At 41.7% G+C, this 17641-nt stretch overlaps 1 protein-coding gene across 1 annotated transcript in view; it reads left to right on the plus strand.

Annotated features, from left to right (window-relative positions):
- STIMATE (STIM activating enhancer) overlaps positions 1 to 16973 on the plus strand; it is a 29262-nt gene extending 12289 nt beyond the window's left edge. The window contains exons 3-8 of the mRNA XM_048957417.1: positions 1655 to 1750; positions 4845 to 4966; positions 10148 to 10260; positions 11142 to 11219; positions 12099 to 12248; positions 12985 to 16973. Coding sequence (XP_048813374.1) covers positions 1655 to 1750; positions 4845 to 4966; positions 10148 to 10260; positions 11142 to 11219; positions 12099 to 12248; positions 12985 to 13101 — 676 coding nt within the window. The 3' untranslated portion in view covers positions 13102 to 16973. The remainder of the gene's footprint in view (positions 1 to 1654; positions 1751 to 4844; positions 4967 to 10147; positions 10261 to 11141; positions 11220 to 12098; positions 12249 to 12984) is intronic.
- Positions 16974 to 17641: the final 668 nt, after the last annotated feature.

The following is a 17641-nucleotide window of genomic DNA, read 5'->3' on the forward strand; positions in this document are numbered from 1 at the left end:
ACCCACAGCTCTGGACAGCACTGCCAGCACTCTGAGTAAAGAATTTTGTCCTCGCATCTCACATCAGTCTTCCCTCCTTTGGCTTAAAGCCATTCCCCCTTGTTCTGTCACTATAAACTGTAATAAGTTGATTCCCTTCCTGCTTAAAAGTTCCCTTCAAGTACTGGCAGACTGCAATGGAGACACATCTTAACATTTACAAACTTGCACAAGCTCTTAACTTCAACAAAGCTTCATATTCCATACCCTGTTTTTTGTAAGATAGAAAACATGATGATGAAAGATAATACCTTATGAAATCATAGAACGACATATAGCATAAAAACATGTTTTTATTACTGTTAAAATACTGTTTTCTTGTAGTGATGCCAGCATTACCCACACTTGTTTTGAGACAGATGAAAAGTTATGCTGCTGTTCCAGGTTTTGGAACCTATAGAAGTGTTAGCTTTGGGCGTGTTTCCAATGGCTGAAATTCATCTGAAAGAACGCTGCTGTTCATAATTAATCCTGATGTTTATTTTATGGAAAAAGTAAATACCAGTTCTTTGTTTACAGCCTGCCTCAGTCTGCAGTTCAGTCTGGCTGCTTTCAATTTTTAAGCCAATGATCTAGTTGTGGGACTTGAGTGTCATTATTTATCATATGCTGTAGTGATTAGATAAGTGATGTGCTGGCCTCCTGCCTCATCCCAGCCCTGTGCTGCACTGTGTGTTTGGGAGAGTAAAGTTTTAATACCAGATTGGCAGACAAATTCGGGCATGAAATGTTGTTTGGGTCTGTTTGGTTGGGTGGTTTGGTTGGTTGGTTGGTTTTAAGACATAAAAACAACAGGCCAGGTGAGTGTTGAGCTGTATAAGGAGCACACTCTTGTCTATAGAATACTTGTGATGTGATTCCAGTATTTAAAAATAATATTGGGAAGTTGTAATAATAACAATAAATAGATAATAAAAGAATGATAAGGGACCAAAATCAATATTGAATTTGTACCTAAGTGTTTTTTAATGTTTTCCCAGTGAGTAGTAAACTGTTTTCTTTCCATCTTTGTCTTCTGCTGTGGAGGTAGTGGTTTCAAGGCTATTGCTTCTGTTCAAATGAGCTTTAGCTGCAATTCATTGAGGCTTCTTCATGCTTTCAGGTGAAAAATACCCACGAAGGCATCTTAGCAAAATGCACCAGATAAAGAAGTTAGCTATTAAATTGTCCACCTACAAGAATGTGATGACAATTTTTCCTCTGTCCCTCCCCAAAACTTGCCAAATACACAAAACTGTAAAGGAGCTGAAATGTTTTGTGAGCCTGGGATACTCGTTGTGTACAGAAGGTTATTAAAGACTGAGCCAGGTTTAGTGAAGATTAGCTTGTGAATGATGCATGTGATACCAGGAGGAGCTCCACAGTCTTCAAATAAGGCCTCAAGTTGGTATGATTTGATTTACTGTCAGCAAGGTTCAAGGAAGAATATTCCAAAGGGTTGAACTTAAAGTGGAACATTGCTAAGTAAGTTAATTACCTTGGCTTTTCACCTTTTAGTGTTGTTATTTTATGAAAAATGAATAATTGGGTTGAAATTTCAATATAAATTTGCTGTGTCCTACTGTGTTGTAAACAGTTGTATGTTTCTTAATAGCTGTTTTCTTATTCTATGCAGGTTTTTAGATACTTCCAAGCAAGCCATAGGGATGTTGTTCATCCATTTTGCAAACGTCTACTTATCAGACCTTACTGAAGAAGACCCTTGTTCACTGTGAGTGCTTCATTTTTGAACCATTGATGAATATGAAGGGTGCTGCTGTTGAGTTTGCTATACTTGGAGACTAATGCAATTTTCATGCAAGAAGTCAGGCACTTTCAAAGACCTTTGTTTGAAGCTTAGTTAATTTAGGATCCAAAATTTGCTCTGTTACAGGCAGTCAGGACATAGGAAAGTGGTTTGGTTTTTTGGTTGTTTTTGTTGTTGTTGGTTGCTTGCTTGCTTTGGGGTTTTTTTCTGGTCTGTGCATGGATGCTTTAGATTGAGGATGAACTGTTGCTCCTCCTCCTCCAGTTTCCTAATGAGGACTTAGGGTGCACATTGTAGTACGAGGCTGTTTGCTGGAGGAGATAAAAGATACCAAGGACCAGAGGACATGAAGTTGTGTATGCTCACCTCCAGCTTCACCATTCTCTGCAGCAAGGTGTTAATATAAAGTACAGGGATAATAATCAAAAATCTTTCACACCTGTATGTCCTTCAAAAGCTTACATCATCTACTGCAGTATAATTGTCACTGTTAAAAGCAGGAAGTCTTGCTTGATACCCAGGCAGTTAGTACAGAAACGAATATTGCAGTCTCACACTAGGAGCAGTGTGACTAAATAGATAAGCATTTCACTGTGCTGTATTCAACTTGAAGAGGCTGTGATTAAGACCCTGTCAGGCTCGTCACAGGAGCTACTGAAGCAAATGGTAATTGTTTGGGTTTGTTCTTGATGAGGCACATGCTCAAAGAAGCCTACGCATTTCTGCTAATAGAAGCAGGGGAATTACTTGTCACAGCCTACTCCTTTGCCCCTTGGAACCAAAGGCAGTTACTTTGATGATGGCAGCTGCTCACTGTTGCCCTTCGGTAACCAAAGAAGTTAAGTGACTCAAGGAATATGTTTGTGGTGTTTCATAAGCCTAAAGATTTCTCTTTATTTCTCCTTAGTTTATTCTGTTTCTACGTGCAATAAATCTGCTGGTAAAATACTGTTTTTCTCCTCCCACCACAGCATTTTGGTAGGGAAAACGCATTGTTGTAACACACTAACTGCAGAGGTTAAGATATAATCATGAGAGTTTCAGTAATACCAGTCATCACTGTTGGATTTCTCTTCCTTACTGACTTAATTTCCCCATGATCTATACAAGTGATTTATAAAAGGTGCAAATTGCTTTTGTTCCATTTTCATGTATGTATTTAAGTAAGCTAATGAAAACGTGTCTAGAATCATCAGTGTTTAAAGATAAGCCTAGTACTTCATTAAAGCATCTTAAAATCTGAGCACTCTGAGGCTGCTGAGGTTCCAAAACAAAAGGTCTTTGGCGTGTGTCTGTATAGTCTACATAACTTCATCTTCAAATCCCACTGTTCACACAAACGTATCGTGGCACACAGCAGCCAGGAGGGGGGGAGGCAGAAGTGTCATTCAGCATTCTCAGGATAACTGCGTGGAGCTGTGCAGTGTTTTAGGCAAGGACCCAGGACTTATCATCAGAAAGACGGTGTGCTACGTCAGCCAGAGCCGCTCTTCCTTTCTTGGGCAGAAATACACCTTAAGTGTATGAATGGGTGCAAATAGCTGAGTAGAGGCAGCACTTCTGCCTGTGAGTTCAAATAACAGTAATTTAACTCGGCAAACTTCACCACGGATAGTTTTCTGTTGTGTAGTTTGTGGGTTATTTTCAGAACAAAACCAGAAAATGTTGTTTTAGAGGACACTGTGATTCAGAGCTTGGAATGAATTAGGACTGGAAGCAAGTGTTTGTCAGCTTGGTATTGCAGTGCTCTAACTCAGGCAGGATGAGATGAAAGCTGACCAAGCACCTGTTAAACAACCTCTGGACAGGTGCCTTGTGGCTGGAAGGACTCTCAACAAACAAAGCAAGCAACAATGTCCCTCAGCACTGGGTGCTGCTGCTGGGCTGGGAGCACATCTGGCCTGCAGCACAGCAGTGGGATGGCAGCAGGCAGAGCTGGGCCTTCTGCTGCAGGCTTAGAGCAGCCCCTGGTGGCCCTGACCGACTTGTGGATCCCTGCAGTTGCTGTGCTTCATTTGCTAAATGCTCAGCATGGATTTTAGTTTGTCAGATACAAAAGTTCATTCAAACTACGATTTAACGTGCAACTGTTGGAAAATAATTGTTTTTTAGAAGCTTACAGTTGCATCTTGGCTGAAGAAGGGCATGTCTAATTTTTTTTGCTCTTGAGTGCATGCTTGAATAGGATTTTTGAGGGTCAGAACCGCTCCTCCTATACTGCTTTGAATGCACGTGTTCTGCGTTTGCTTTCCTCTTACTAATGTTTTGTCCACATGCACTTGACTCTGCCATCAGCAGAAGCCCACAGCTCTGATCTGTTATTTTTATCACTGCAGATAAGAACCTATGGACTCTAGAGTTTACTTTAGCATTGGGAACTGCCAAATAAGCATCTCAGTTACAGGGATTCACTGTGTGGCTTGCAGCAGGGATGACCTTCGCTGTCTCTTTCTCAGCTGCTGTTTTGTTCAGCCAGAGTGGAGCAGTAGTAAACAAACCACACGGGTTCACGAGGCACTCAGAAGTCCAGCTGCACCATTGAATGGGCCTAAGAATTAATTTGAAACCCGTAGCAATCTCTGTAGTTTTTTAAAGTGTAGGTAAGATTGCAGAAGTTCCTCCTGAAGCAGTTGATAGTGCACCAGTCTTGTGTCCAGTGCCCTTAGTTGTTTTGTGGGAAGGTTTGTTCTGGATTCAATTTCAGATGTACTTTAAATAAGGTCTAAAGTGCTAAGGTAGATTATTTCCACTGAACCCCTCAGTAATTTGAAGTGTGCCTTTGATAGTGACTGCAGGCATTGCATGCACACACAAACCTGCACCCAACGTTGGCAGGAATGTAAGTTGAAGCTAAAGCCTAAGGTCTGAAACAGAATATTGATACTCTGATAAAACTATTTAAGTGTCATGCTAGGTAATTACAGAAGTGGGTAAATATTAATTGAAGTGTTCCAGCTTCTCAATAAATATACAGATTTATCAGGTGCGGATTTAAAATACACTGAATTTCTGGAAAACGGACCCGTGCTTCTTGCTTAATCTTTGTTTTTCTTTTCAGGTACCTTATCAACTTCTTGTTAGATGCCACATTAGGAATGCTGTTAATCTATGCAGGTATACGTGCAGTCAGCACCATTGTGGAATGGCAGCAGTGGGAGTCCCTGCGCTTTGGTGAATATGGTAAATGTTTCTCTTTTTGCACTGGAACACTTTCCAAAACAGAATTCCAGGATGTTTCAGCTAACAGTTAGCTGATCTTTAAGCTGTAGCACAGCTGTCATAATAGCTGTTGTAATATTTCACTTGTCACTTACATTCTTGCAAGTTCTGTAACTTGGCATGCAAAGCCTTTAGCAAGTTATAGAATGATGGAATCAGAGAATGGCCTGGATTAAAAAGGACACAGTGCTCATCCAGTTCCAACCCCCTGCTGTGTGCAGGTCGCCAACCAGCAGCCCAGGCTGCCCAGAGCCACATCCAGCCTGGCCTTGAATGCCTGCAGGGATGGGGCATCCACAGCCTCCTTGGGCAACCTGTGCCAGTGCCTCACCACCCTCTGGGTGAAAAACTTCCTCCTCATATCCAACCTAAACCTCCCCTGTCTCAGTCTAAACCATTCCCCCTTGTCCTATCGCCATCCACTATTTAATGAGTCTCTAAGTGCTAGTGACTTTGGAACAACTGCTTGGATTTCTGTTTTTACTTGCAGTACTGTTTTACTTAGCATTGGCTAATCCCACGGAAAACAGCAGCAAGATAACTGTACTATGAAATGTTTTTAAATAACTGGTAGCCAGAATTATCATTTCCCATAAGAATTTTCACTGCACCAGATGCCATTGCATAAAGATCAGATTCAGCATCCTGCCAGCATTCTTCAAACAAGCACATATTTTTGTGAGGAGAATGTGCTTGTCCTCATGTAGGGTTTACTTGAACTCCTGCACACAGGGCTTGATGAAAAATACACAAGTCTTTCTTACTGGCTAAAGGGCAGAGTAGTGAAATTATTTTCATGTGAAGCTGTGGGTTTTGTCTTCTGATAGTCACAGCAGTCTGCTGACCTGCAGAAGCTGGGGCTGTGCAGGTGCAGAAAAACTTCATGGAGATGTTCTTGTCATCAGCATTCAATTCTGTTCAATCTGAACTTTTCAGATTGTTTAGGCTGGCTGCCTGGGGATGGAAGTTTTCCTAAGAAAGTATTCAAAGTGGATAACAATAAAAAATAAATAAGGACTGTGTTCAAGTACTGTAATAAGTTGGGATTTTTTTTTTTTTTAATTAAATCAAATAACGTTAATTGTTATTTGCTTTTAAAGTTAGAAGTTCAGAATAGATGTATGCCCAGCTTATGAGAAATTGTACCATGATGTGTAGTGGTTGTCATACAGTGAATGTGCATCTCTTAGGCTGCAGCTTATGACCGTTTAAGCTGTTTAAAGCTGCACTGCCACAACTGTTTATTTTCTTCTTTTTCCCCATGTACCACTGTCTAAATGTTTCCACTCTTTTCCTTGGACTGATGCTCATCTGACTCTTCTGGGAGCTTAGGCCCAGAACTAAAGCATCTGGGAATTCACTGTGTGTACACAAGGAACTAGTTTCTGCAGACAAGTCCTCAGACTGGAGTTTCTATATTTCTTGTGCTGAGGTTGGCTGGGACTGATCCTTCACTGCCATTTTCAGGTAGCAGATCTAACAAAGTGTAAGTGGTGTAGGAAGTTCAGTAATTCCTTTGTAATTAGCTTTTCTTTCCAGTGTCAGATCTTTTTCTTAGTGACATTCCCTGTTGTATGCTCATTAGTATGCTGTTCCTGGCCTTAGCCTGTGTTGTTTTTTATTAAACAGGCTGTGATAAGGACTGATAAAAAGTGTACTGTATATCTTTGTTTTCATTAGTTGTGTGGGAAATGCTTCTAGTATAAAGAGGACTGGGTTACAGATGGAAAGCTACTGGTGGTGACTGGGCAGGAAGGTTAGGCCTTATGCAAGAAGTCAGGAACTGTCTAAAAAGGGTAAGCTGTTTTCTTCTGTTAAGCACTGCTGTCATTTCTGAAACCAAATCCCACGTGTTACCATTTCGTTTAAAACTTTTTGCCTTGGCTCTGGGAAAACTCTTCTTTTTCATAAGATTCTTAAAAACGAATAAATGAGGTGTTGTGACGACAGGAGACCGAACTGCAGTCACGTTTGGAGGTAAATATGGATGTGTAGCATCCATGAACGGTGAGGTGTCTGCTCACTGAGGTGTGTTTGGGATTTATGATGTTTTATCTGAAGTACCAAAGAAGGTCTGCTTGAAGACGAGCGTGTTTTCAGTTGGTTTGCAGGCATGGAAAACCAAAGCCCACAAATGAGCAAGTCTCTTCTTTTGACTGAGTGATGTTGTTGGTGTTTTTAGAGCCTAAATAATCGTTTGTCTCAAGCTCGTTCTCACTGTGAGCTCATTTCCCATCTTAGCTCTATTACTTGATCCCTGGTGATTCATTACTTGAGAAGCTGTCATAAAAATAGCTGTTGTCTTGCTGGTTTTAAAAGCCACTCTTTATACGGAGGGTAGTTTTTAAGCATAAATGTCTCAGGAAGAGAATGGATACCAAGGTGCCAACATGGGTGCTGTTTGTACAGCGTGCTCATTTATGAACCTACTAGCATGGGGCTCCATCAAGGGCTTTGTTGTCAGAATTTTTGCATCTATTAGATCTGTTTTCATATTTCCAACTTTGTATTTTCAGATTCATTACATCAGCAGCCGGATTGTAATAGAAGCGTGGAATCAGTTAATATATTTGAGTATGTAAAGAGGAGAAAAGCAGCTGTGACCTGTACCAAAAAGAATGTTTCCTGCATTCCCCCTCCCTTCTTGCACTAGGTTGAATTAGCTGCGAGGAGTAGAAAACAGGTGACCAAATTCCCCTGGCTGACAGCGAGCTCTGTTGGCAAATAGATGGCTGCGGTCTCTGCTTCTCACATGGAGAAGCTCAGAAGTTGTTTCTGCTGCATCTTTTCCCCCAAGCCCTTTGCTTATGACTTGCAGAGCAACTTAACACATTTTAGCCTACCTACAGGGTAATAGATGCTTACTATAAAGCTTTTAAATGTCGTTTTGGAGAGATTCTTCAAGTTGGCGCTTCTATAAGAAAGTGTCTCAGGACGTGGCTATAGTTGTCATTGCTGAGACTTCCATTTTTTTCAGTTTCAGTCTTTCAATCTTAATGTGCTTTAATGTGCTTTTTTTTTTTTTTTTGGTAACAGGATTTCTGCTGATTTGCAAATGTTCTAAATATGCAAGTTTTACTCAGCAGGTATAAAATCAGAATTTGAGAGGCTGTCAGTGACTTTGGAAATGGAATTAGGGCTTTATGGCTTCAACATCAGCTTTAAACTTCTAATTTCATAGAGTCAGAAAAACTTTTGAGTTGGAAAGGACCTTTAAAGGTCATCAAGTCCAACTCTCCTGCAGTGAACAGTGGTGCTTAACAGAAGACACTGTCAGAGTACGGTTGGCTTTCTGGGCTGTGAGGGCACACTGCTGGCTTATGTCAAGCTGCCATCCACCAGTACCCTCAAGTCTTTTTTGGCACCTATCTTTACGTCCTGCAGCTTGTACTGATAGTGGAGTCATGACCCACTGCAAGGCCTTATACTTGAATTTTTTTGAACCTCCCGATGCTCACCTGGGCTCCCTGCTCGAGCCTGCCTGGGTCTGTCTGCATGGCATCCCATCCCTCAGGTGTGCTGACTGCACAGCAAAGCTTGGTGTCATCTGCAAACCTGCTGAGTGTGTGCTTGGTCCCACTGCCAGTGTCACTGATGAAGACATTAAAGAGCTGCGGTCCCAGCACAAACCTGGTCAAGCAGGACCTGCCCGTGGTGAAGCCATGCTGGTTGTCCCATATTACCTCCCTCTGTTCCATGTGCCTTAGCACAGCTTCCAGGAGGATCTGCCCCATCATCTTGCCTTGCACAGAGGTGAGGCTGACAGGTCACTAGTTCCAGGGTCATCCTTTGTACCCTTCTTAAAAATGGGTCTGATGTTGCCTGTTTTTCAGTTGCTGAGGACTTCACCTCACCACTGTGACTTTGCAAATATCATCGAGGGTGGCTTGGCAACTAAATCAGCCAATTCCCTCCAAGGTTTGAGTTTATGTACTGAATCTTTGAATGTACAAATGTCCCACATATTATTGGAACACTTCTTGGATATGATGTTGCTACAGACTTCTTTTTCACTTGAATTGCATAATTTTATAAATTATATTTTAAAATTACAGTTTGAAAGGATCTCCAGAAATAGAATTTTTCTGTATTTTACTTAGTGAAGAAAACTAGAGAATGCAAACAAAAATGTGGAGTATACAATGTCATTGTCAAATTTAACTCAGTCTTCTCATCCCCAGGAGAATGACAGTTGCTCACTTCTGACTTTGTGATGTTTCTGCCTTCAAATTTTATCGCTGTTCTTCTCCCTTTACAAAAGAAGCCTTAATTGCAGGACATAGTGGTAGAACTCAAGTGTTTAACTGTTTTTGTCTTGGACTACTGAGTGTTGATCCATTACCTCTTACTGTAAAGCTTACTTAGAAAATGTCCCTTGTTTTGGACTGTGGTCTGATTTGTTTTTGTTTTTTAATCAGCAAACAGTTAAGTCTCAAGATCATCACCAAGTATTAACACTGAAAGCCTTTCAGAAATGTTCCATAAAAGGAAGTAGCAACTATCCATTATGCATTACAAATACACGAAGGCATCTGAATTTCCATTGCACATTATTCACCCCCAGGCTGACAAGATCTAAGCTGCAGTTGCAGACAGAAGGCAGTTGGGAAGCGTAAGAGGCCAACAGCCTCCCCCAGCAAAGCTTCCTTTTGGCTCCCAGTGAAATGCTACCATTCCTCTCTTTTCACTTCTCCATGCATCCACAAAATCTGCCTGTGGTTTTCCTGCTCAGATGTTTGTGTACCATCATTTTTGTCCAGGCAGATAACAGGCTTTCACTCTGCCATGTCCTATTGGGCTGCTGCAGATACTCAAACCCTTTCAGTTTGAAATGGAAGTGTGATCCTGATGAACGTTTCATTCATTTACATTTTTGATAGTGGCATTTGCACCTTTTGCTGTAATTACCATCGGGTGATTACAAAAGCCAGCTTTGTAGAGAGGAAAGGTATATTGAAGGTAGCCTATATGTGCTAAATTGGGGTGAAGTGGGGCAGGGGTGGTAGGGACAGCACTTGGGAAGTAGGAGAGGGCACTCCAAAAGGGTGTAACTGTCCTTCTTCTCAGACTGCTTTTCTCCAGTGTTTGCTGTGAGGTAAAACCAACCATATGTGTATATTGAACTTTTCTTCTCTCTGGCAGGTGACCCACTGCAGTGCAGTGCTTGGATGGGTCAGTGTGCTCTGTACATAATGATTATGACATTTGAGAAGACCATCATCATTATAGTGCTTCTGATACCTCAGTGGAAGGAGGTTTGTAGTTTTACTGCATCTTACAGGCAAAAAAAAATTCAGGCACAAGCCATAAATTCTGATTTCTGATGTTCCAATGTTTATTGGTTTGACTTATCCTCAAGCATCATAACTGACTGCACTCAGTGCCATTTCATTCTGTAGGATAGGTGTGTTCCTGTTCCTTGATTAGGTTTTCTGACATTAATTGCCAGAAATATCCTATCATAGTTTGTTTTTCTTTTATATACACTGCAGTATATAAAATTTTATTCTATCTGCTTGTCTGAACACTTCTAATTGTTTAACTTATATTTGTAGGTACTTCATTTTCCTTTCTATTGTATTTTAAATTTCCTTTGCATCACCTTCTTCATAGAAGTAAACTGCAGGCTGTTGGTAATTTGCAGTGGTTCAGGGAAGCTGGCTGCTGATGACTGGATTCATTTTGATAGCATCTGTGTAACTTAGCACTGAGAGTGATGTGTGAGGTGCTATAGCACACTAAAACCAGTTAGTCCCTCTTATGTGGGCTAACTGGGGAACTGAGTTATCGTACCATGTGTTTTGTACAGCCCTGGTCTGTTTAAATTTCCTTAAGATAAGACTTAAAAACAAGTTCCCAAGGAACGTGCAGCTCTTAAATGGTCGAAATTATTTGAAAGCATCTCCTCAGACTTCTGTAAACAAAAATGACAGAGATAAGTTTCTTGCCAACCCCACTCACTTATCTGTGGTGATTTATAAGCTGTCCTAAATACTCTCCTTTTCTACAGAGCTATCCTTTTTTTTGTTCATATGAACTGTTTATATAGTTAGCTAGTACATCAGCAGTTGCACTTAGTAATGCAGTTGTGTGCCCATGCTGCCATGATCTGAATTTACTCCTTTTCTTTTCACAGGTAGCTTTGTTGAATCCTATAGAGAACCCCCAGTTGGAGCTGGCTATCGTCATGTTGATAGTTCCCTTCTTTGTTAATGTCAGTATAACTTGCATGCTTCAGTGAGATGTTTACTTGCATTTTTCTCCCATCTGTTAGTTAAATATCATTAATCCTTAATTAATGTTAATCCTTAAAGCACAGTGTATCTTCGTGTGTTAATTATCTTCATTTTTTTAAAAGGAAAAGTGTTAAAGAGAGGAGAAAATGCCTGGATATGTGGATTGCACATAGCTGAAATGCACACATAACTAAGTAACCAGGCTCAGGAGAGGTATAGAAGTGCTTTGCTGACTTCTTTGGGCTGATGACATGAGTAGATTGAATGTAGAAATGGAACACATAGGGATTGTAAAATGACAATGAAATCTGCTTTAGAAAGCAGTTAGGCTAAGGATAGCTGCAGTGTGAAGTATCCTGTGTCTGACCACAGCTGTTAGTGACTGGGCAACACAGGAGTGGAGAAGTGCAAATGTGCCATCATCCTTACCAAATCCATCACCCTTCCAGCAGTCTGGGAGTCGAGACCAGAGCCAGAAATGGTGTCTGCATTTAATAACTGCTGGCAGCTCTTTCTCTCCTTATTTTGCTCAAGCATGGATTTTCTTTGAAATGGGAAGCTTTGTTGCACTAAAATGTCTGCCTAAAGCCACTCAGGTTTCTGCATGAGGAGTCAATGATCAGTCTGAACAACAGTTGTTTTTCTTGTTCTCTGCTTCCCTGGAATAAAGTAGATGTGTTCTAGAGAATTTGTGCAGTGTATGATAAGCCATGGAGCCGAGTGCTTATGTAAAACTTAACTGTTTGGCCAATTCAGCATTATTGTTAAGTTTTCCTGATTCTGTCTACGTGTTGACCAAATGAGCATATGCTACCTGAAGAGAACTGAACTGTCACTTTTCTCCTTCTCTTTACCAGGCATTTATCTTCTGGGTTGTAGATAATTTTCTTATGAAGAAAGGGAAGACAAAAGCTAAACTTGAAGAAAAAGAAGCAGGACAAGATTCAAGAAATGGAAGTAAAGTCCGCTACAGGAGAGCAGCATCACACGAAGAGTCAGAGTCAGAAGTATGTAGAGTTCATTATTGCAATCAATGCAGTATCAGTGCAATTCCTCCCTCACGCCATTGATTTCACTGTAACATTGTGGAATTGGTTTTGATGTTCTTTGCAGGCTTCCTAGTGTTGGCAGTTGAGAAGCAGATAAGAAGATGGTGCTGTTGCACCACTCATTAGCTGGTTGTCTTCCTTCTGCAGGGCAGGAAGACACAATGTGTACATAAATGTCGCAGATCATAGAATGGCCGGGGTTGAAGGGACCTCAAGGATCACAAATCTCCAACCCTCTGCCACATGCAGGGCCACCAATCTCCCCATTTCATACCAGCCCAGGCTGCCCAGGGCCCCATCCAACCTGGCCTTGAACCTCCAGGGATGGATGGGGCATCACAGCCTCTCTGGGCAGCTGTTCCAGCACCTCACCACTCTCTCTGTAAAGCACTTCCCCCTGACATCCAACCTCAATCTTCCCTCCCTCAACTTCAAACCATTTCCCCTTGTCCTGCTGTTATCAACCCTTTCAAGGAGTTGATTTCCCCAGAGTCTGACTATAGTGGAGATTAATAGGTGTGTGTCCTTCTTTGAAACTTGCTTGAGGTTCTAGGTAGGATGTGTGATGTTGCTGGGTAGAACTGACTGTAAATCCAAATTGTGTTCTGGAGTAAGATGCTTTGCAAGTGTAAAGAGCAGGATGAGCAAAGACTGTGACTTTGTACATCACTCAGAAACTGTGATTTGTTTGTAGATCCTCATCTCAGCAGACGATGAGATGGAGGAATCGGACGTGGAGGAGGACCTGCGTAGACTGACCAACCTGAAGCCCATTAAGAAGAAGAAGCATCGTTTTGGTCTGCCAGTATGATGCATGCCCTGACCTGTGTCAGCAGGTTTCACGGCAAGAACTTCTCAGTCAGTGGGTTTTAATGTTGCAGTTGCTTCTCACTTTCATACAAACTGACTCCAAAGCAAGGTCTGTCAACACGATGCAGTCAGTTGGAAGACTTGCAGTTCAGTTGCACTACAGACACACTGACCAATTATGCAAGAATGTCTTTTCATCCTATGTGAAAGCAGCATTGTTAAGGAGGAGTCACTGAGGTGATTGTATCTGACATTTCAGAGAAGATAGAGAAAACAACTGCAGTAACCTTTCCTTTATGGTTACTGAATGATGCAGTGTAAGATGTTCTCTAAAAGGCATCCAAATCGAATAAGTTAGAGTGTGTTTTATTACTAAAACTGGCTTTTGCAGCATAATTCCTAGAGCAGAATAGTTTATGGCTACAAGCTGTAACTTGATGTTATTTTTTTAAGTACAAATGTTTACTTGCTACCAGGTACCTATGGAACTAATAGGTGGAACAAAGATTTTTTCCAAGATTCCTCAAATCTATTTGACTATTTTATATTTAAGTTATATTTTCATACGGTTGTATTTAAAGATTCTCTTTGTCAGAGAAAAGGGTGTTGTTCCCTTTTTTTGTGCAGAAAAGGTCAAAAGATTTGTAGTGAAAATCATTTTATCCTTGTGTCCTGGTTTCAGACAAAGGGGTTGCAAAGGGAAAAGCTCTCTGTCACTGCTGAAATCACCAAACATCACTAAAAATGCAGTCCTCAGCGTGATTTCGACCACGTGATTTGGGAATACCTTGGTTTGATAAGAGGTGTTGTTTGCATATTTGACAAATGTGCACTTTAGTGTGTAACAGAAATCTGTCGTGGTAGGTTACTTCTTTGTGGGATGAGTATCTATGGATGAATTTATTTCCATTTCTAAAGTCTGTTGTATGAATCTCTCATGCAATGCAAGAGGGATGGAACCTTCCTGAGGCTTTTCCTTGCATAGCACCATCCAGGGCCTTGATCTGATTGGAGGACTTGTGCTACAATATTGTGAATAATTCTGTCCCATGCTTATTTTTGTTGAAAAAGCATTGTTCTACGTCATCTGCTTAAAAAATTGGTTTCTTCTGTTTAATTTCCTGTCAGCCTGGTTATCCTCTTGTGTGTAAAAGAAGAGAGGTGTAGTACAGTCACTGCAGAACTTCTGCAGTTCTCAGCATATGTCTTCTAGCAATTGACAACGTGTGCTGCTCTAAAACCCTGCAGACATTGTCAGGGACATCTTTTGCTTTGCCTACATTCTAAATGATTGCTTCTGACAGCTTTCCTTGCTGAGCTGAACCTTGTGCAGGACAAGGCGGTGTGTCAGAGGAGTGACAGCAGAGACTAATTGCAAGTCTGTTTTAGTGTTTGGACATCAGAAGTGTTCCAAGCCTTAAACCAAACAGTTTCATCAGAAAACTGCTCAGAACTTTGTAAGATTTTTTACATTTTTTATGAATTTACTAGGTCTTAAAATGATGTATTATCCAGACCACCTCCATGTGGTTCTCGGGCCTTAGTAAATACTGAACTGTGCACTCCCTTCCTTCTCACTGTTCCAGCTTTCCTTTTTCCTGCTCGGCTGCTGAGGTGATCACAGCACTCTGAGATTCAGGGAGCACCTTGGCGTGACTCAAAGGGACATTGTACCAAACCTGACGTTTGCAAGTTTAGTTGAGCCACTGACCTCTGTTACTGTGCACTGAAATGTAATAACTGCAATAAGTTTAAATACTAGTGTTTCTTTGAGACTAAATCTAGAAGCTAATGACAATGGAAGCTCAATTGAGTTTTTCTGAAGTGGAGGATAGGGAAATGGGAAAACGTCCCTCATCAGGGTTGCCTCTGTTTCCGTTTTTTGTTTTGTTGTTTGTTGATTTCATTGACTTGCATCTTCTGATTGTTGTTGGTTGGGCAGGCTCATGTCTCCAGAAGCACAGTACTTCAAGGAATTCATTTGCATCAGCAGAGCAGCCTTGTGCAGCTCACTGTCATAAAGGGATGTGGGAGATGGGGCTGGCTCTCGTCGTAGATGTGTTTATATTTTCAGCATAGGCTTTGTTCAGTTTCAGCTGGTGAAATAGAAGTGTGTCACACATGCTGCACACCACTGCACAGTCATTACTGTCCTCATCAACTGAGCAGCGTATACAAATTCAACTGTACAAGCTTTCATTTTATCTTCCTTTTCCCTCCTCTAATTACTTAAGTTATTGAAATGATATCTATTTCTAGTCTCATGTTTAGTCTGTGAAATGTCAGTGTGAAATTATGGCCTTAATCATGTAAAATGCTTGTTTTGAGCAGACCTCAAACTCACTGACCAAGTACAAAAGGATAATTAGCACTGCAGAGCAGTTTCTTGAGGGTGGTTTTAGTGAGGGCTACAGATGCCTAATTTTTCATGTCCTAAGTGCTTAAATGTCGCTTGGTTTGAGATTCCGATATGCCTAGCAAGAGGAAACAGTAAAGCACTGTGAGCCAAAGAGACAGAAGTCAAGCGCTGTGAGTAAGGCAGTAATGGAAGGAGGGGTGTGTTTTCAGAGGGAGAAAAACAGCTCTAACTTTCTCTGCTAAGACAGGGTTCTTGTTCACAACCTTGGCCAAATCCCCAAGCCTGGTTTTCTGCTGGTCGTTTCACATTATCACGCGAGAAAGAAACACAAAATGTACAACTGGCAGTTCTCCTCTTTGGGAGATGAAAGTCAGAGTTGTAGTTGTAGGTATGAGATGGCGTGCTCCTGTCTGAAGAGCTCCTGTGCAGGGGGAGGATTTGCCCAGCGCTGCGCTGCATCGTGCTGCTCATTGGCTTGGACTGCAGGCCAGCTGCAGTGAGCATTTCATCGAGAGTTGATCCAACCATCATAATATCACATGATGGCAGCACTTGTGTTTGTCCTCAGATTGGCACTCTGAGTTCACTCCTGGTAAATGCAGTTCATGATAGCTCATAGTGAAGTTCAGTTCAGGCTGTGCTTGAAAACATGATTGTTTATTGAAAATAAGCTGTGTACTATATGCCAAAGTAAGAAAAGGGATTGTAACTTACCGAGAAAGTGGTATTGGTGGAGATGAGATTTACCAATGTAGGTCAGCCTGGATGTAGTAACTGTTCCTGGTTGTGACCTGCGACACATCCGCACGGATTTGTAACGCCGGTGTTGTCTACTACTTGGTTTTCAATTTCTGGCTTTAACACATTCAGGTCCCCTTATCTTACTTTCAGTAGAACGCTGTATGTTCATGTTGCTCACTAAAATGTACTTTTAGCTTTTCTTCAGGGAAAACTCAGAAATTGAGTTGCAAATTAGAGCAATGCAAAGTGATCCCTGCCCGCAGGTGCCGGCTGTGGTGCCAGGGGAGCAAGGAGCGGCTCTGAGGGAGCCGAGCATCACAAGGGATCTCTGCCACTGTGCTTGACCGACCCACGTTTGCAACTTTGCTGTGCTTTTGCAGGAGAAAGCGGTAATGGAAGAGAATAAATTCAGCCACATCAAGTCAAAGTAGGTCTTACAGCATCGGGGTGCAAACTTTTTGTGTATTTAAAGTTTCCAGTTCAATTACTGAAAATAACTACTATAGTTTTACAAAGTAAAACTGCAGTATCTTTAAAAAAGGGACTCTTTTGTAGGTGTTTCTGTCTTTGCGTGAGTATCTGCCTCAAACTGAATGTTGGGTTTGTTTGTAAGTAAAGTCAGAGCAGAGCCTGCGTGAGCAAAACAAACAGCTGTATTCTGCTGCCCTCTGTCTGGACCACATTGTTAATCAGTAGTGTTACCTTAAACTTCTAAGGGTATCTTATGTAATTGCATTGTATAACAGTTTACAATAAAGTTGACTTATTACAGATTTGTACACTTGTTCTGTGCTCATTCTTTGTAAAAGTGAGCCTGTCTCAATGTTCATAACCCTCTGTATTCACAAATGGAAGGTTAAGCCCTGTCTGTGCATCCTGAGAGGTGCAGAACGCAGACCCAAAGACCTCTGGGATGCAGAGCTTGGTTAATGTGCTTTTCCACCCAGCTCATTGTCACAGCCCACCTTCTGTTCTTTGAACAAAGTCACACCTGTTGGTCATCGGGGCACAAAAATACGTAAACTGAGAAATGGCTGGGTTTACCTCCAGCATCCTGTCCCTGCAGGGGCAGTGATGTTTGCTGAGAAGCCTTGCAGTACTGCAGAACTCCCTGGTCTTACCTGTGAGCCAAGGACTGCATGGTGACATCTGCTTCCAGAGCCCAGCAGCCTCCTGTCACCACCTCAGGAGCAACGTCATCCTGCTCCCTTGGTAGCTGCTACACAAAGCAGAGTGAGATGGGGAGGGGGAAGCAGTGCTGGTTCTCTTCTGGCTGAAGAAGGCAATGCTCCTGCAGTCTGTGCAGTGCAGGGTTGTCTGTGGTTACTGAAGGGTTCTGCAGCAAGCACATGCATGTCTCTACACCCAGTAAAATGAGTGTAGCCCATGCTTGCTTCACAACCACCACCCCTATTGTGGGGGCATAATGACGCTGTCTTAC

This window comes from Lagopus muta, chromosome 11 (assembly GCF_023343835.1).
Source record: "Lagopus muta isolate bLagMut1 chromosome 11, bLagMut1 primary, whole genome shotgun sequence".
NCBI lineage: Eukaryota > Metazoa > Chordata > Aves > Galliformes > Phasianidae > Lagopus > Lagopus muta.